This window comes from Maylandia zebra, linkage group LG19, assembly GCF_041146795.1.
Source record: "Maylandia zebra isolate NMK-2024a linkage group LG19, Mzebra_GT3a, whole genome shotgun sequence".
Lineage (NCBI taxonomy): Eukaryota > Metazoa > Chordata > Actinopteri > Cichliformes > Cichlidae > Maylandia > Maylandia zebra.
The window spans coordinates 19,400,843-19,419,865 of NC_135185.1; the positions used below are offsets into that span (position 1 = coordinate 19,400,843).

The window sequence follows — 19,023 nt, forward strand, 5'->3', positions numbered from 1 at the left end:
CTCCACTGAGACTAAAGTCTGGTGGGGGAGCTGTTCATCTTCCCCTGGGGAGATAGAAAAGCAGAAAGAGTTATGTCAATTAGCCAGATACTGCCTCAACAAAAAGCTCCCCCTCCTTTGCACCTCCAGTCTGGCCAGACCCAGCTAATCAAATCAAGACAGGGAGACAAAGGCTGGAAGCACTCTGCGGTTTAAGAAGGAGGCAGACGGGGTGGAAATAAGCTGTGGAATATGTCAGGTATGTCACATTTGGAGTGGCATTTGTTCCACTGGTTTTGCATTTAGTGGGAAAATGGGAGAGGGCTGTGCAAAGTACTTGCACAACAAGAATTAATGATGTTGCAGAGGTGTCACCACCAACTTCTGAACTTATCTTCAAACACGACAGTAACCTGATCAGCGTTTCATCCTGGATTTGGGATTTGTGGCTTTTCCTCCTTTTCTTTTTTGAAGATAATGGCCTGTGGGTCGCTTTGTTGTTCACAGGTCCCTTTCTGATGTCACTTCAAAGCTAAGCTCTGCGCAGTCTGGACTAGATGGGGGTTTTAGCCTGGCTTGACCAGGCACACTTCCAAGCCCCTTTTCATGTTTGACACTCGTCTTTTTTCTCCCCTGACAAGCAATTGCAGCAGAGTGGGAGCCCCCACACACTAATTACAGGTCAGCATGTCACCTAAAAGGGGCTCTCCCTAATTTTTTGTTGTCTTTTAAGCAACCACTGCCTGACATCACAAAGGTGGAGCTGGGTTCCCCAAGCACACCCTTTGGTGAGGATGCAGTACACAAGTAACTGGAATGAATAAACATGAATATGAAGCATATGTACAGTTATTAAGTTATTACAATCATTCTTAGGGCTGGCTAACCTTTACTCTCATTATATGCATTTTGCCCAGGTTTAAAAATCAGTAAAATTAGCGTATATTATTCTTTATTTATTCTAAGCAATTTATGCTGTGCAATTTGTTTTCTTAACTGATAAAACTGACTTGCTATGTGCTAACATCCACATTTACAGTTCAAAATTAAGTGCGTTGAGCTCAAAGTCACCTTATGATAATTTTATGACCTATAATATCACATGATTGGACGTTTTATAAAATAGGTTTTTGTATCCTTCCTTTATCCGTGTGGAAAATACTGCCCGTTACTGCATGTTCAATAACAGTGCAAGAGGAGAAGAAGACCAAAACAGCTGGTGATCCTGAAATAAAACAAAGTGCCCTACATCTCAAACTTTTTGAGCTAGGCTTTTAATACATACTAACGACGCCGTTACTATTTTATCGCGATCTCCCTGCTGCGACTTCCAAATTTAATGCGGCAGAGTTGAGTCTTACACTGGGAGGAATGGAATGAGAGGCGGCCGTGGAAGATACCAAATCAGACCTCTATTAGGGGGGATGCACTATAAGCTCCACGGCAATTCTCCATATTAACAGGCATAAACTGTCCCCGGGCACATTACTGAGTATACTTTTGGGATATTGACATATGTTGCCAATAGTCGTTTGGCTTTATTTTGTTGGGTCATGTAAACAGAAAACCCACATCTGCATCCCGGTTCCCTCCTCTCACTCGTCCCTTCACCGCACATGTATTCCTATGTGGAGCTCCAGCGCGGACAGTGTGGCTCCAGCCGAAGGCGGCCGAACGACTACTCTTCCTAAAAACTTACTGAAGTCTTTCTAAACTGTGGATTTCTTTTTCTTTTTTTCTTTTCGGAAAAAAAACTCCTTTTGGATTAACCACTTCAAAGGGGAATAACTTGTTTTGTCATTAAAGGTGAGTTTTACATCGCCGGCCAAATGCTTTGAATACCTTTAGCCGTTTTTATGACTTAACGCGGGGGGATTACTAACGGTTAGGACTTTAGCTAGCGGGGCTGTGGCGTCTTTTCTCCGGGTCAAGATGTTCAAATTCGTTGCCGCAAAGTCTGGGCAGATTAGTTGCGTTGCTTCATCAACTGGGATGCTGCCAGGATATTTGACTGGGAATGTTGCCCTGAAATATGAGTATCGTGGACTTAGTCGCTGCTATTTACCTTTACTTACACGACGTGAAGACAGCTTGTTCAGGGTACATAACGAGTTATTTTATTTGCACGTCTTCACCCATCTTCTGTCATCATTACCAGAAACCTGGTCCCATCATTAAGAAGCGGATATCTCGTTTTGGGGGTTGTGTTTTTATCCAGTCCAGTTTAACAGTAAAATGACTAACATCCAGGATTTATTATTGTTGTATAAATACCGCACACGTGTGGCTGTGGGGACGTAAATGGCAAAAAGTATGCGTGTCCTATTGCAGTCCTATCCCGGTTGTTTGTTGCTTCAAATCCCCCTTTTGTTTTCTTTTAAGCAAATTGCAAAGTTGTTGTCTTAGCGCACAGGAATGCCAGCAATTTCCCCCTCTGTTTAATATTAGACCAAAGGGCAATCAAGACACAAAGGAGAATGGGAATCTATGGATTCTGTTTATGGAAAGGTGTTGCTTATTTAAAGCTAAAAATGTTGCATGGGTCCTTGGTTTATTGTCCATTTTCTGATTTAAATGACCTCATTTCAGAAGAAGCCAAAGCAGAAACGACGCTTTCTCAGCTGGACTGATGTTAACTAATTTGTCATTCGTTTTCTTTGCCAAGCTCTAATAGGGACATTAATGCAATGTAATAAACATTCTTGCACAATGCATAAACATTGCACAGTGATGATTACTGCACTTGTCACGCTGGCTGCCTCTGAAGACACCAGCATAGTCAGGCAAGGGGGATCCCCCTGATAACGTTAGGAAATCTCTCCACTACATATGGCAGCTTATTCAGATACTTTGCTTGGACCATTCCCCAAATACAACCTGCTATCCAGGTCTCTGGTCCAGCTGTAAGGGAGAACGGAAGAAAAACAAGCCATGTTTTTTGATATGGTGACACTATCTTGGCTCAGTGGTGTATAGTGTATATAGAGCAAAGTGAATGGGAGAGGGGGATAGTGCAGGTGCTGTCTGCACGGGAAGAGCAGTGCTGGTGTTAGAAACAAAAAGGAAATGACTGAACAAAGGTGGTTGGTTGGTGTGTGTGGGTGACTCATTCATGCAAGTCTGTAGGAATGTGTGACGGGATGGTCAATAATTTCACAAGGCAATCCCCCCTCTCTAACTGCACTAAAACTTTGTGAGTGTAATGTTTTCTGTTATGTTTTTTGAGCTCCTTCTAAAACTTTTACCCTTAGCTTTACCTTTCTGTTAAAAAACCATAAACAGCACTTGACATTACTTCACTGAATGTTTTACTGATTGTTTTTCTGAAGCTTTCAATGATCTCTGCAGTTTTACACTAAGCATCAGAAGCTCAACTGAATCCTTAGCCTTGGGGCTGGCTTTCTTTGATACTAAATCTCTGCAGTGAGTACAAAATGCCTACATATAGTAACAAAGCTGAAGAGGAAAACTCCTGTGGTGTTCTTTGTAGGTAACTGAAGATAACCCGTTACCTGTATTTTACATAACTCTCAACTTGCAATGCAAATTCTCCTAAAGAAGCATGACATAATGCAATGTGGGGATTATCATACCATTTAGGAAGCGTGTTTTAAAAAGGCTCTTCTCTTTATCTGCCCTTGGTTTTGTTGCTAGAAGATAAGGTGAAACTGTGTTTGAGTTTCAGGACCATGTGATACACATACACAAGAAAGAGTGAAATTACTGTTATTGCCATGAAGTATGAGAAACTTTATCTCTTGCCATCTTGCATGTATTATCTGCACAGTGTCTACAGTGTGAGGGTGTATACACCCTCAAATCTATTTTTCTGTTAGTTATACAGGTGCCCTCGGCTCTCTGCTGCCATCACTATCTAGCCCAGATAGCTGCTCCAGGTAGCTTGTATCTCAGGAAAGGCCAGTTTTAAACTAACCTAATTACCAGAGAAGCTGTTTATGTATCTTTGTAATTCTCACAATTGACAGGTTTTATTGCCTCAAGAGTCATGAACACACTTTGGCTCTGACAGGACAAAAACAGCAAAAATGTTAAGCAAAAACATCAGGGTGGTATACTTTTACCTCAGCTGAAAGGCTTAAGTGTGCTAAGGAGATAGAAGGGGAAAAAATGGGTCAGCTCTTCCTGCATTTGTCTTCCCATGTCCTTCTTCCTTGGATTGTGTTTTTCCTCTGCTAGCTGGGCTCTTTAGTGAAGCTCATGTCTTTTTGAGGAAGTGGACCTGAGAGATTTAACCTGCCGGCATCCCCTGAGGATATTATCGGCTTATTTCTCAATGCAGCTCTTGGTGTTTCCTGAAGGCTGGTTTGTTGGTTTTTGGTAGGACTGATTGTGAGATGAGTTACAGAGACATGGGACCACTGGTGGGTCAGTAACACCGGATAGTGAGAAACTAAAGAAAACCGTTAGGAAAAAGTGTATTTATTTCTCAGCATGCTATGATGTAATTCCAGCTGTAAGTGTTGTATGGGTTTGATGATGGCTGAACACACTGGCCCAATTATCTCTACTTTGTCTTTCCGTTGAGGTCATTTTCATGCTCCAGAGCCCTTCGTAGCTGGCATGCAACCAGGTAATCAGGTTAGAGCTCTTGTTTTCCTTTCTTTTTAAAAAAATAAAAATAAAAAATGGTGTCCAGGAGGTCCGTACAGTTCAAGCATTTTTCCAGAGAAAAAAACAAAACAAAAAAAAGTGTGTTGTGGTTCTCCCCTAGTGTGACAGTGTAAGGAACTGGAAGACAATCCTTGTAGTTGCACACAGGAAACAGATTAGATCACCTGTGCAAACATTTTCATGCAGTTATAATGGAGCACTTTGCTTGAAACAAAACAACCGGTTCTGGTTGGGGTTTTGTTATAATTGCAGCTCATTTTTTAACCCTCTCCTTTAAGGCTATTTGTGCTATTTCAAGCATATGTAATGGTCGGGTTGATGTCTCTGTGGTGAATTGCACTGCGATTGCTAGGTTTGTGAGGTTACTCATGCAGAGTCCAAGATTAAATGCTGGGCGGGGAGGGAAGGGAGCGACTGCTGACTCTGTCTTAACATGTCTGGCAATGCCGGCAGTGTAAGATATGTGTGTGAGCTCTCAGTCCTTCCTCTGAGCCACATGGATGCCAGATGCTATGACTGTTAAAGCAGTTTTTCCATAAAAGTAGCCGAGCTTAAGGTGTTCACTGAGAACTCCCTGAATCTTTTCTCTTGGAGCTTTCTGTTACTACTTTTTGTTGTAGAGAAAGAAAGAAAAGTGGCATATTCAAACGGTGAGGGATGTGATCATTCTGAATCAATTTACAGATTACAAAAATATATTTAGTTTAAGCTAGGGGAAAAAGGCAAAACACAAGGAAACCTGGACATTCTTTTAACTTTAAGCATATTAATTTCCTTTATAAGATGAAAGAGAAGGTTTTGTATTGTGTGCTTTCACATGTTGCCACTTTGCAAACCTAGCCAACTCTAATCCAGTATATTTAAATTCAAAGGACCTGAAAATATATCGCATACTGGTATTGATGCAGAAAGATTTAACCTTGGCAACAACAATAGAATGATGACACAGGACTTATGAATTATAAATCCAGAGTCAGCAACGAGAGGTGATGGGTATCTTTGTGATTATTAAATTTTGTAAGCTAAAAATATAAATTAAATAGTTAATGTTATTAAATATTAACTGTTAACTGTTTTATTATATGAAATATGTTGTTTTTACTGCTGGTTTGTAGGATGCAATGTGCTACAACTTCCAAAGGTGGCAGTTATGCAACTTTTAACAGAGCTGAAGTAAAAGAAGATACTACATACCAGGTGTTGGACCAGTAAAGTGTGTGTGCGTGTGACACTTTGAAATGAGATGCCATTGAATAAACAGGAGAAACATGCAGAGCCAAAGGCAACAAACAGCCTATTGTGGAACTGCTTGGAAAAAATAAAACAGAAATGTGCTAACCCGTGCCAGGTTAAGCAATTACATCCTAAGTCTGACATAAATATGCACAGGCATTTGAGAGCAGTTTGAGAAGGGGTGCGTACTCCAGCCTAAATTTTAGATGCAAAATGATTTTAAAATTAAAATCCTAAAAATATATGTATATATCACCATTGAAAATTCACCACCCCAGTGAATTCAAGTAATGGCTCCTATATACTGAAACTGCATTTTACTGGTTGAGTGGTAGTTTACCCTGAGGGCACCTATTCCTTGACTTTTCTCTGTGAATTATGTAACAGCAATACAGTGCTGTCCTGTATTCAGGTCTGACATTCAGCAATTACTGAACATGAGAATAGTCGAAGAGGACACCTAAAAATTTAGAGGTCACGTGATCATATCTTTTTTTTATTTTTTATGATCCATCTACTGGCATGGAGGGACAAAATATTTTCTAGAGCTGGGGCTGGATTTGTCTGCATTGTGAATACTTGCCTCGATTTTCATCAGACATTTCATCAACCTTTAATAAATCACCAAAATTAGGTTTTGGTTCTCAGAGCTAGTTTTGCTCAGAGCCAAAAGGTTGTTTATACTCTGCAAGCTGGGTGGTAGGAGACAAGGAATTCTGACAGTCTACACACAATATCTGCTAGATGTTTTTGTGGGCAAGGGCTCAAGAGAAAATAGTGCACTGCAGCATTTCAGCCAGTGCATTGTAGGTCTGACTGGCTCACTAGCCCTAGCATCGGAAAACTGTCTGTGTGTGTCTCTCATAGACAGGTGGGTGTAGCCACCGTCATGTTTCCCCATTGGTTTGTTAAGTCCTGCTCCCATTGGTTTGTTAAGTCCTGTTGTTACCCTACCAGGTGGGCAGGCAAGATGGACAACCAAATTTGTGAATGCAAAAACTCGAGGATGAAGCGACGTAGGAGTTTCAAAACGATACCATAGGTGTATCTACTAAAATTCAAGTTCACATCTCAGGTCAAGCTTTCTGAAAATCTCGTGAATGCAATAACTCAAGAAGGAAGTCATCTCATCTGAAATTGATAGCATAGATTTATCTACAAAAATTCTCAGAAGAGCGTGAATCTCAGTGATGTTGACCTTAAGGTTAGAGGTCAGAGATAATTTTTTCTGAAAGTTTTATGAATGCGATAACTTGAGAACAAGTTGACATAGGATTTTGAAATTCATACCATGGACAGTGAGTGGTACCACTGGCCACCACCAGCGTTTTTTTTATTTTTATTTTATTTTATTCTTCTTCTCATTTAGTCCATCAGCAAGTTAAACAGAAGAGATGGGAAGTCTTAGTCGGCAGGTTAATGCCATCCTGTGACTAATATGATTTAGAGTTACTTGTCAGCTCAGCAACATTTCCTATTAGCTGCATAAACTGATCTTTTGGCAGGGAACTGTGAGGGGAAAAAGGATCAGCTCCTACTCGAATTAAGTCATTGGAGCCATTTATAAAAATTGTGCCCTTTAAATATTTCAGCCAGGGCACCATCTGAAGCCCATGAAACATGTCTGTATAATATAAGGATTTGTCTTGTGTTTTTGTTCCTCACACATACCCCATTGTGGAGAATTTTTTGCTCTGACTAAAGTTCAATCCCAAGAAAAGAAATGTCGAGGATAGCATATTATGACCTTATGGTGCTTCAGTTTCTTAAAATTGAGGATTTTAGTTAATATTTGTGAAGTTCTTCTGAGTTATTGCAGTTTAAACGTTTTATGGTTCTTTTACAAATAAATAAATTACCTGTCAAAGGTGTCATTCGTAGATGTTTTGTTTTGTTTCACAACAGTCTGAAACCCAGGGATGCTTAGTTCACTGTCATATTGGACAAAGAATAGCACCTCATTTGTATTTGTTATATTTTCTGGGAATCTCTCTTAAAAGTAGCACCAAAAAGTTTTCACAGTAACTAGAAAGTAGGGCTGCACGATTAATCGTTAGAAAATCTCGATCTCGATTCATACTTATGTGCGATCTCATTTCCAAATGACAACGATAAAAAATAAATTAAAAAAAAGACGACAACGATTGTACCGCATTTTGATCCGGGACGTAACCTGCATGAAAACAAGCGCTCACTCTTCCTGCTCAACAAATGACAAGGGCGGAGCCTTATACCACGTGATACAGAAGCTGTGCCGTGTGATGCTAAAATTGGCAGGGAAAAAACAACGGAGAACACGTCAGGGATGACGAGAAAGTGACTGGAGAAAATCCGTCCCGGTCAACCACCCAAGCATCAATAACGGGAACCTTATACAGCGCTTCCCTATACACGTCGAACTCCCGCAGGCACAAAGAAATTACGGAGGCTATTACTTATCACCTGACCAAAGATATGGCTCCCATCAACACTGTGCAAAACGAGGGATTTAGGAAAATGATCAACACCCTAGACAAACGCTACACAGTGCCGTCCCGCAACTATTTTTCTAGTGTTGCACTGCAGTGTTGAGCAACGGTGGAGACGGAATTTCAAGCAGTACAACATTTTGCGGCAACCACAAAACGTGAGACATTTGTTGTTTTTATGTTTATTTATTGTTTTTATGTTCAGTCTCAACTGTTACGAAGTTGATGTGCAGTTAATAAGTGCAATAAATATTTATACTGGAAAAGAAAATCGTGAGAGAATCGTGATCTCAATTCTAAGCCAAAAAATCGTGATTCTCATTTTATGCAAAATCGTGCAGCCCTACTAGAAAGTATGAAAATCTTAGTTCACTTGGCTTGACAGTTTTTTTTTGGTTAGCTCCACATGAGGGATTACAGTGCACGTGTGCCACTCCAGGTTTTCAGATGCTGTCAGAGGATTGTGGCGGTGCTGCTCGTTGTGTGCATCGGGAATCAAAGGCCACCATTGTTGGAATGAGAAGCAGATGTTCGTGAGGAATTCTCCTGACTACAGCAGTTTTTTTTCTTTTTTTCATGCCAAAGCTCTGAGCGCTGCCTTGTTCCAGCTCCCTCCCGCCTGCTCTCTCGTTCTTTGTTGTGTATATATATCCACTCTTCTTCTCTCCGTTTTCTTTAACTTTGACATATGCTGTACCTGAAGCTACACTTAAATCAGCACAGCACAGCCGCCTTCAGTGAGTGTGTTCTTCCTTTTCCAAGTAGAGGAAGTTTTCTTCTTCTTGTGTTCCTGGAGCTTTGTAAGACTTGGAAGTGTCCACTCCTCTAATGTCAATGGAGGGAAAGAATGAGAAAGTAAGAGCTGCATTCTTGACAGAAGGACTTGCTCTGTATCTCAGTGTGGGATTCGGTGTCATGCCTGGTCCTGCCACGTTGACAGGATCCCTGTTTTAGACTTAAAGGCAGGAGGAAGCGCAGTTGGCCGCTTTGTGTGCGGGTGTTGGCTTAGTTGGACTTGCAATCACACTTTGCAATCCAGTAGAAGGGGATTGAAAGCAGCATCCGATTCATTATCCAGCACTCTCTTTCCAGTAGGCCCCTACACACACACACACACACACACACTTATCCATTAATGTGACGCCATCTGAATGGTTTATGTCTAATGCAGCACCCTGATCACATTTCCATAAAACTTAGCATGGCGCTCTTACAAGACGTGATGTATCCCCTTGAACACACCACAGAGCTTAATCTACCTCAGCTTAGATTCAGTAAGTACTGTGCACGTATGGAGAAAAAAAAATAGCTGTCTTCATGACTGTTTAGGGGTGGGGGAAAAAAATCGATACTGTGTAGTATCGTGATATTTTGTTTGCTAATAATGTATCGATACAGGGACAGCAGAAATCGATATTTTGTTACAAAAATGGTTTTTGTGCTCAGAGCATGTTGATCCTTTTTCTGAGCAAGAATCCTGACATTCCTTCACTGTCCAAATGTGTTTAACTTGTTTTTGGCAGCTGGCAGCAATAAATATGACAGTTTACTTATTTTAATTTAAGACATGTTTTATTTTAATTAAGTTTAAAACTTTTTTATTTAATGCAAAATTATGTTTTGTTTTGATTTACTTTCAAATTCTTCAGTTGCTGAATGGGCTGCATAGTTTTTATAAATTGCATAGTTCAGAATAGCTATAATTGTACCAGATGGTTGCATTCATTAAGTTGGACTAGACTGTGATACAAACCGTTCAGTTTGTCAACAATAAAGCTGACTGAAATGAGAGACTGAGTGTGAGACTTTGATATTAGATAAAATGAATATTGATAAAGTTTACCTTTATGTACAGAATCTGAATATCGCAAAATATTTTTAAAAATTGCAATAATATTGTATCGTGCGTTAAGTATTGTGATAATATCGTATCGTGGGATGTATGGTGATTCCCACCTCTATGACTGTTGTGTGGTTATATATGATTAAAGCCTTGAGGAACAATTTAGCAAATTGATAAATCCAGTAAATTTATGTATTGCATATATGAAAAGGACCAGTGCGTTGTCATGGTGGACAAGTCTGCAGTTATGTGTCACATGTACACCAGACATGACACAATAGCCCCAATCCCATCAGTAATGGCAAAATGCAGTCATGTCTGCATTACCGCTGTCTTTGATATTAGAGGCATTTGCTTTCACCATTCAAAAATGTAAAAGTGTAATGAATGGGTAGTATGAAAGATGTGACATTTGTTTTTTTCCTACCCCTGCTTTCCATCATCACTCACTGCACAACATGTCATATGGAGCCACCTTGAGGAGCTGCTTGATTTTTGCACCTTAACCAAAACATTTAAATACAAGACAGAGCTATGCTGAGTGCAGCTGCCATATGGATACTGCAAGACCTGTGGTTGGTCAACCAGTGAACCTTGTTCTGTTACTAACCTTTCAATATCACTGATAATTAATATGTAATTCCTCTGCAAACCTTCTGGTCTCAGCAGCTGTTTATTTTCTGTGTCACAAACTGAATGATTATGTGCCATTTGACTTATTACTTTAAACTTCCCACTAGGGGTGGGCGATATAAACGATATACAATATAAACGATATAAATTTGGCCAACGATAGAGATTTTGACTATACCGCTCTACCGCGATAGCGCATGATGATGATGTCATCAAGAGATGAAGCACTTTTCAAATATAATAAAGTAATACTTTGACAATCCATCAAGCAGTGTGGCTTACCAAAGTTGTACTAAAACATTTTTTAACAGATTTCTGCACGCCAAAATCGGTTCAAGGTCAGTAAGCACAACCAGAATTCATACATAAGGCACACTCTCAATCTTTGAGAAAATTAAAGGATTTTAAGTGTGCCTTACAGTGTTGGTCAAGTTACTTGAAAAAGGTAATCAGTAACTATTACTGATTACTTCCCCCAAAAAGTAATCCCATTACTTTACTGATTACTTATTTTCAAAAGTAATTAATTACTTAGTTACTTTTTAAAAACCCTATTTACAACCTGAATAGGTGATAAAGTGATAGCTCTTTCAGCCCAATTCTTTTTCTGCATAATCCATCATACAAAATGTAATCAAATGGAAAAGTCTTTTTTTAAACTTGTTTTATCAGTTTTAATCTTTTAACTTAATGCATCAAGCAAAAATTAAATTATATGCACCATTCTCTGACTGGAAGAAATTAGTTTAACATTTAAACCTATTTTCTGCACATTCCAGCGCATAAAATAACATATTTTTTGTGTTTACACTCAGTCTTTCAAATAGATGCAAGTAAAACACAGCAGAAAATAAATAAAATAAGAGTGGGTATAAAAGAGTATAAAATAGGAGTGGGGTAGGCGGAGGTTTTCCCTGGTGCAGGTGTGCTGCAAGTCAGTTGAAGAATCCGCGAGTCTCTGTGAATTTCCCATTACGTCGTTGCGCACTCGGTGCTTGTTTAGGGGTTTTTTTCGCTGTAAAAAGAAGTTTTCTTCCCATGCACAACAGACGCAAATGTTTTTGTCACTTTTTATGGAATCAAACTCAAAATAAGGTCAGTACTTCCATGCTTTAAACGCTGCACGCTCATACTCTTCTCCTGCACTCGATATATTATCCATTGTTGATCTGCACACAGCTGTTGTCACAAATATCGCACTCGCTTACGTCATTGTCATGAGACATTCTCGCTAAAAAAAAAAAAAAAAAAAAAAAAAAAAAAGCACGGTTTTAGTAACGCAGTGTTCCTACGGGAAAGTAACGGTAATCTAATTACCGTTTTTGCAATAGTAATCCCTTTACTCGTTACTTGAAAAAAGTAATCTGGTGCCTTATAGTGTGGAAAAGAATATATCGCGATATATATCGTTACTGCATGTGCTTCAAATTATACCGTGATATGGATTTTAGGCCATATCGCCCTGCCCTACTTCCCACATAACTTATATTTGCCGCTTACTGTATAAAGCCTTTGAGACATACAGCACAAGTGTGTTTTCATTGGCGTTTGTCTGTCTCCAGCAACATAAGGTGAAAATCAACCAGTCTTATCTCATGAAACTAAGTGGAGAGGTGAGGCACGGAGAGAGGAAGGAGTCATTCAGATTTTATGTGGATCTCAATTACTTTCTTTATTATGAAATGGAACATTGGTGTGAATGAGGGACTATGCTTTTCAAATGTTTTTGTAGTTAAGCATGCTTCTAGTATTACTGTACTGCTATGATTGGGAGAATTCTGAAGCTAACCTGTAATGTAAATTAAAACCTCCTGTATTTTTTATGTATGTACACATGCCTTAGCTTTATTTTCCATGCACTGCCATTCTGGCTAAGCACGGTATTGTCTGTAAACATTGTGTCTGTCCTGGGTCACTTGCATGACTCGTGCTCCAACGAGGAAACAATGATAGAGAGTAGTAATCCAGTTAGATTGGTCTAATGTCTAATTAACCCTGCTGCCTTCCCACTGCTCAGCTGCCCTGTAGTAACACCTGACATATGGTCATTGCAAGAGTCCAGGAACATACCCAGTGTGAGTGTGTGTCCTTATGAATGTTCTTACTTGTGGGTGGCTGTAGCTCAGGTGGCAGAGCAGGTCAGCCACTAATCAGAAGGTCGGTGGTTCGATCCCAGGCTGCATCCTGGCTGCATGCCAAATATCCTTGGGCAAGATACTAACCCCATGTTTGCCTACTGGTGGTGGTCAGAGGGCCCGGTGGCGCCTGTGTCCGGCAGCCTCGCCTCTGTCAGTGCGCCCCAGGGCAGCTGTGGCTACAATGTAGCTTGCCATCGCCAGTGTGTGAATGTGTGTGTGAATGGGTGGATGACTGAATGTAGTGTAAAGCGCTTTGGGGTCCTACGGACTAGAAAAGCGCTATACAAATGCAGGCCATTTACTGTAAATTTTGTCTAGTCAAGTTTAGTTTAGTCAAGGTCAGCAGCAACGCAGGGACCTGCCCCAGTCATGGCTCATCAGCTGACTTTGCTGAGTGGCTGGTTGCCTGCTACACTGCACACCCAATGACCAGCTTTAATGAGAACTGATGCTATATGTCAACAGTATGTGTATTTATGGGCGATTTACCCACAATGCCCCTTGTCTATGCAGGAACAAAGCAGTGTTATATGTCGACAGCAGGCGTACAAATGGTCGGTGACTTTGCTGCAGAAGTGCAGTCCTACAGTTAAGGATGTTGTTTATTGGTATGAGTTCAATAATTTCAGGGTTGTTTTCAGTAGTGCTTGCTTTGTTAAAGCTGGAATTTACAGATTTAAGACTGATTTTTTTTCCCCACTTAGTTTTTATAAGTGGTACTAAAATGCTGTATGGGGAGCTCATACTGCAGTGTTTATGGCATGCAGGTAGGGCTGCCACGATTTGTCGACTAGTCACGATTACGTCGACTATCAAAATCGTCGACGACTGATTTAATAGTCGACGTGTCGTTTGAAGCTTTGGAAGATCGCAAAAGACGCAGGAATAATAGCAGGATTTAAGAGTGTAATAACGGACTGAAACAGAAGATGGCAGCACTGCATGTACAAGGATTCCAGCTGCCGTTAAACCCCGAAGAAGAAGAAGTAGCTGTGTCCCAGAATTCATAGCGCGGCCCAGCTTAGTTTCCAACAATGGCGGTAGCTAGTTAGTTTTAATATTACTCTTATTATTCTTTCTGGGTCACAAAATAAACGTTTAACATATTTTCAGGCGAGAATGTAGCTGTGTAAACCTCAAATATTGGCTCAGTTTTCGGAGACGTCTGTTACCCACTAGCTCGATAGCTAGCCGGGGGCTAGGTCACTATCGCCGTGAGAACACCGGACTCCCGGCAAATTGTTTTCAAACCCACCGCCGTCTTTCGCGACTCAGGTTAAATATATATGAGTCACTTAGATAAATTAAAAATGTTGTTGTTTGGCCTTTTTTTAAATTTTTTTTTTTATTTAGTATTTTATTTGTTCCTGAGTAAATCGGTTTGGCTGAGATTAAAGTTATAGTTTTTACACAGCTGAATAAACGTCAAGCAGACAGCTGATTATCAGAAGTGTGAGATGCTGGAGAATATACCCCGGTGTCCTGTTATATTTTAGATAGCAAGGAGTTTATTAAACTTTACCGAAACAATCTGCAAATTTCATTAAAATTGAATAAACTATCATCTTGTCTTTATTTTTAGTTAGCACCTTAAAAGCTTAAAGCTGTAAGCTAATGATAGTTATATAAGCTGTAGTTTTACGTCCAGTGGATGATGATCTGATTAGTCGACTAATCGCAAAAATAATCGGTGACTAGTCGACTATCAAAATAATCGTCTGTGGCAGCCCTACATGCAGGTACTGCTTACTGAATCTTTAAGCTGAACTACCTGTCAGTGAATCTTGTATTATTTAACTGCATCCTTTTAAATGCTAATAGTTTCTCACATGGTAATGTGATCCTCTCTGTTACCCATCCTGCCTGTTTTTAATGACAACATGCCTTCAAGGTGAGTGACTTTAAACAGGAAGAAGTGATAATCTTTACTGATTGTTCTTAAACTTTCTTTGGTCTGGTCTGAGACTTTTCATACCCTCTGAAGGTCTCACACATCCTTAGGTGTAATTCAAGCTGTGAGCAGCTAGTAGCTCACAGCTTGAAGCTGTTAAAGCTGTTGGTGTGCCTATTGTGTGAGAGACTGCTATTTATAGTACTTAGTAAGAAACTAGGGAACACACTGCTGTTCAAAAAGATAAGATAAGATAAGATAACCTTTATTAGTCCCACACGTGGGAAATTTGTTTTGTCACAGCAGGAAGTGGACAGTGCAAAAGTTATGAGGCAAAAATTAGAATACAATAAGAATAAATACAGTACACAACTGTACAGAATAGAATAAAATAAAATACTATATACAGTAGAATAAAATAAAATAAATATACAATAAGATAAAAATAGAATACAAATACAAATACTATATACAACTGAGTAAAAATACAACGATGACAGAAAGGATTATTGCACATAGTATTATTGCATATGTATGGATGTGTGTGCTTGATCAGTTAAAGTCTTTATTATGGAGTCTGACAGCAGTGGGGAGGAAAGACCTGCGAAATCTCTCCGTCCCACACCGTGGGTGCCGCAGTCTCCCACTGAAGGAGCTGCTCAGTGCTGTCACAGTCTGCTGCATGGGGTGGGAGATGTTGTCCATCAGGGATGACAGCTTAGCCGCCGTTCTCCTGTCACTCACCACCTCCACTGGGTCCAGAGGGCATCCTAGAACAGAGCTGGCCCTTCGGATCACCCTGTTCAGTCTCTTCCTGTCCCCAGCAGAGATGCTGCCGCCCCAGCAGACCACGCCATAAAAGATAGCAGAAGCCACAACAGAGTCATAGAATTTCTTCAGGAGTGGGCCCTCCACTCCAAACGACCTGAGTCTCCGCAGCAGGTACAGCCTGCTCTGCCCTTTCCTGTAGAGGGCGTCTGAGTTATGAGTCCAGTCCAGTCTATTGTTCAGATGAACACCAAGGTACCTGTAGCTGTCCACAGCCTCAATGTCCATACCTTGGATGTTCAGTGGTTGCAGTGGAGAATGCTTGTGCCTGCGGAAGTCTACCACCAGTTCCTTGGTTTTACTGGCGTTGATCTGGAGGTAGTTCAGCTGGCACCAGTCCACAAAGTCTTGGGTCAGACCTCTGTACTCCTTGTCGTCCCCATCAGTGATGAGGCCGACTATTGCAGAGTCATCAGAGAACTTCTGCAGGAAGCACTGGGTGGAATTGTGGGAGAAGTCTGCAGTGTAGATGGTGAAGAGGAACGGAGCCAGAACCGTTCCCTGTGGGGCGTATCAGAACTGTTTTCATATGACCTGACTTCAGGTTCATACACAGAATAAAGTTACAGTTGGCCTTTCATATGAAAATACTGCTGAAAATTAAAATGAGAGGGTTCAGGAATATTTTTATTTCCTGTTCAGCATCTTCAGACTTTAATTCTAGGAAACTGAGTAAGAAGGCATGGAGCAGACACTGCCACAGTCTGACTCTTGCATTTGGATTCCAGCAGACGGTGAAAAATTCAAGAAAGTCAGACAGCCAAAAGCTTTTAACAGAACTGAATGAGTTGACAAAAGTAATGCCAGGAGGGAAATGTGGAGCTGGTTGGCTCACAATCAGACACCCAGTCAGCATCCAGTGCCCTGTGTAGGTTTTTATAGACAGCTGTTCAAGCTGCAGTTTGTTACATTTGTCAAAGATGAGAATAGCAGCTAGATTGAGTTGTTGTTTTTTTTTTTTTTAAAGAAAGGTGGTGACATAAACTGAAATTGGATAGGAGTGCGAGTGGCTTAGTCAGTATCTCCTTAACCCAGCATTACATGTCATCAGTTCCTCTCCAGACCCACCTCCACAGCTTCCATTTATCATTTATCGTCATTTATAGTCTTCTGAAATGGTGTCACATATACATGGAAATGAACAGGAGTGCTTCCCCTCCTTATTTGTCTTATATTTCTCATTCCTGTCAGACTTTATTAGTACAGTTTTGCTCTTTTTAAATAATAATTTAGATCTTCAGACAAATTTAGATTTATTTATTTATTTTAAATGTCAGCCATGCCTCCTCCGCACATTGCAGAGCACATCTTTATAGTTCATACATTTGCATAAATCAGACTGTACTAACATCAAGTGCTTTGTTCTCTATCATGTGTCTTCACAGTGGCTGACTGCAGCTCGGGTCCCCATGCCCTGTCTTGTGAGCACTGCTTGGCCCGCTGAGCCCATAGGTGCGTCTATACCGGGCTACAGCTGAAGCAGGTCTGGTCGGTGGTGGAGGTGGGTCCTCGGAGGGCCTGATAGCAGGCGAAGAGGCCTGTCCCGTTTCAGCCACACGAAGATGAACAAACTGAACTTCCACAACAACAAAACCATGCAGGACCGCCGCTGTGTCTGTGTCTTTTTGCCCAATGATGACACACTGAATGTCATAGTTAATGTGAGTAGATGCATAAAAACTTTTTAAGGTAAAGAAATACTTATGAGTGAAATAATGTAGTGTACTTCAAATGCTTTAATTGACAAACAGGCAGCTTTATTTTCTAGATTAGATTTAGAAACATAAACAAAGATGATGCACATCTTTTATATACAGTCTGTGGGCGAGACTGTAGAAAGAAAGTCAATGACCAAGCTGCTCGGCTTTGTCTGAAGGTTCAACTATTTAGCGCTTTACCTCTCAGAGTACTATAGGTCATTGATTGTGCCAGGTGTTTTTTAGGTGAGCTACCTTTTGTTTTCTTATCTCGGAAAACAGGTGTTTGTTTTGTAGGTTCCTGATTGAAAGCTGCCTGGTTCGTTTTTCAGAGGTAGACATAACCGCATCTAAATGAAAAGCTTTAAAGCCCTTTAGGAGCAGGCATGAAGTCAAAATCATCTCTACTGTTACACATCATGTTGAGTTTACAACAAGTTTTAAAGAGCTGTTTGCTGATTGAGTTATACATTTACACTCAATGAGGAGCTATCAGCCAAGCAGCTGATTGATCTCAGTGCTTTCCATGCTATCTAAGCAAGGAAAAACAAGGTAGTTCTCTCCAAAAACAATAACTGTTACAGGATCTTTTTTTTTTTCCTTCAAAGAAATGTCTCTGGCCTGGTCAGTAGATCTTTCCGCGATCCAATGTGTTCTTTTGCAGACTGGATAATAATAAATAATAATGGATTGCATTTATATAGCGCTTTTCTAGAGCGTTTTACAATTCCACTATTCATTCACTCTCACATTCACACACTGGTGGAGGCAAACCACAGTTGTAGCCACAGCTGCCGTGGGGCAGACTGACAGAAACGAGGCTGCCATATCGTGCCATCGGCCCCTCTGGCCAACACCAGATAGCTAGATAGAATAGCTCTGTTTACATTCTTATTTCACCACTGGTGAAACTGCCTTATGAAAATGACAATAAATCAAGTTATACAAGCTCGGAGAGCATGTTAAGTCTGCTTGGTAGTACAGGCTTAGTAAAAACCAGTTGGTGCTACTAGCCACTGGCTTAAGGTTGGGATTAGGTTTAACTGTAAGTGTCAAAGTAAATAAGGTTTTTGAACTAAACCTAAAAGCACACAGGCTGAGAAGTTTTGATTTCATTGCAAATTCTAGTCAATATTTCAGAAAGTTCATGAATCTCTTCAAGTTAAAAGATCCAGAATTTAATTTCAATCTACAATCACCCATCTGCTTATAGTTTCCTGTGTTTGGTGGCTAACACCATGGTACCACAACATGTTTAAGCTTGCACAAGATGTCATAGGATGATAAACATGCATGCAGAGTGCTGCTCATGCATGCCCCAGGTCTTTGTAGTGGTTCATAACAGTGCAGAATAAATACAACACATTGCCGATCACTAATAATTGTCCTGACATCTCCTCCCCAGGTGAAGAGTTTGTGCCAGGAACTGTTGGTCCAGGTGTGTGACCTCCTCAGGCTGAAGGACTGTCATCTGTTTGGGCTCAGTGTTATTCAGAGTAAGACTACTTTTCATTTAGGGGTATGGGTAGAGCTGGGCGATATGAGATTTTTTCATATCAGGCGATAACGATATCTATCACGATATAAGCCAAATAACTATATTTGTAAGATTTAAATGTGCCGTTGCTCACAAGTAAAATGTGAAATAATCAGCAGCTTGTTTTTATTTTATATATTTATT

The 19,023-nt window shown here is 40.4% G+C and overlaps 1 protein-coding gene across 2 annotated transcripts in view; it reads left to right on the forward strand.

Annotated features, from left to right (window-relative positions):
- Positions 1 to 217: 217 nt before the first annotated feature.
- Positions 218 to 19,023, forward strand: part of frmd6 (FERM domain containing 6) — a 34,378-nt gene continuing 15,572 nt past the window's right edge. The window contains exons 1-3 of one of the 2 annotated variants that reach the window (XM_004540053.3): positions 218 to 238; positions 17,031 to 17,306; positions 18,748 to 18,838. In XM_004540053.3, coding sequence (XP_004540110.3) covers positions 17,208 to 17,306; positions 18,748 to 18,838 — 190 coding nt within the window. In that variant the 5' untranslated portion in view covers positions 218 to 238; positions 17,031 to 17,207. Of the gene's footprint in view, positions 239 to 1,602; positions 1,786 to 17,030; positions 17,307 to 18,747; positions 18,839 to 19,023 lie in introns of those variants that run through there. The other variant, XM_004540052.4, reaches the window with a different exon arrangement.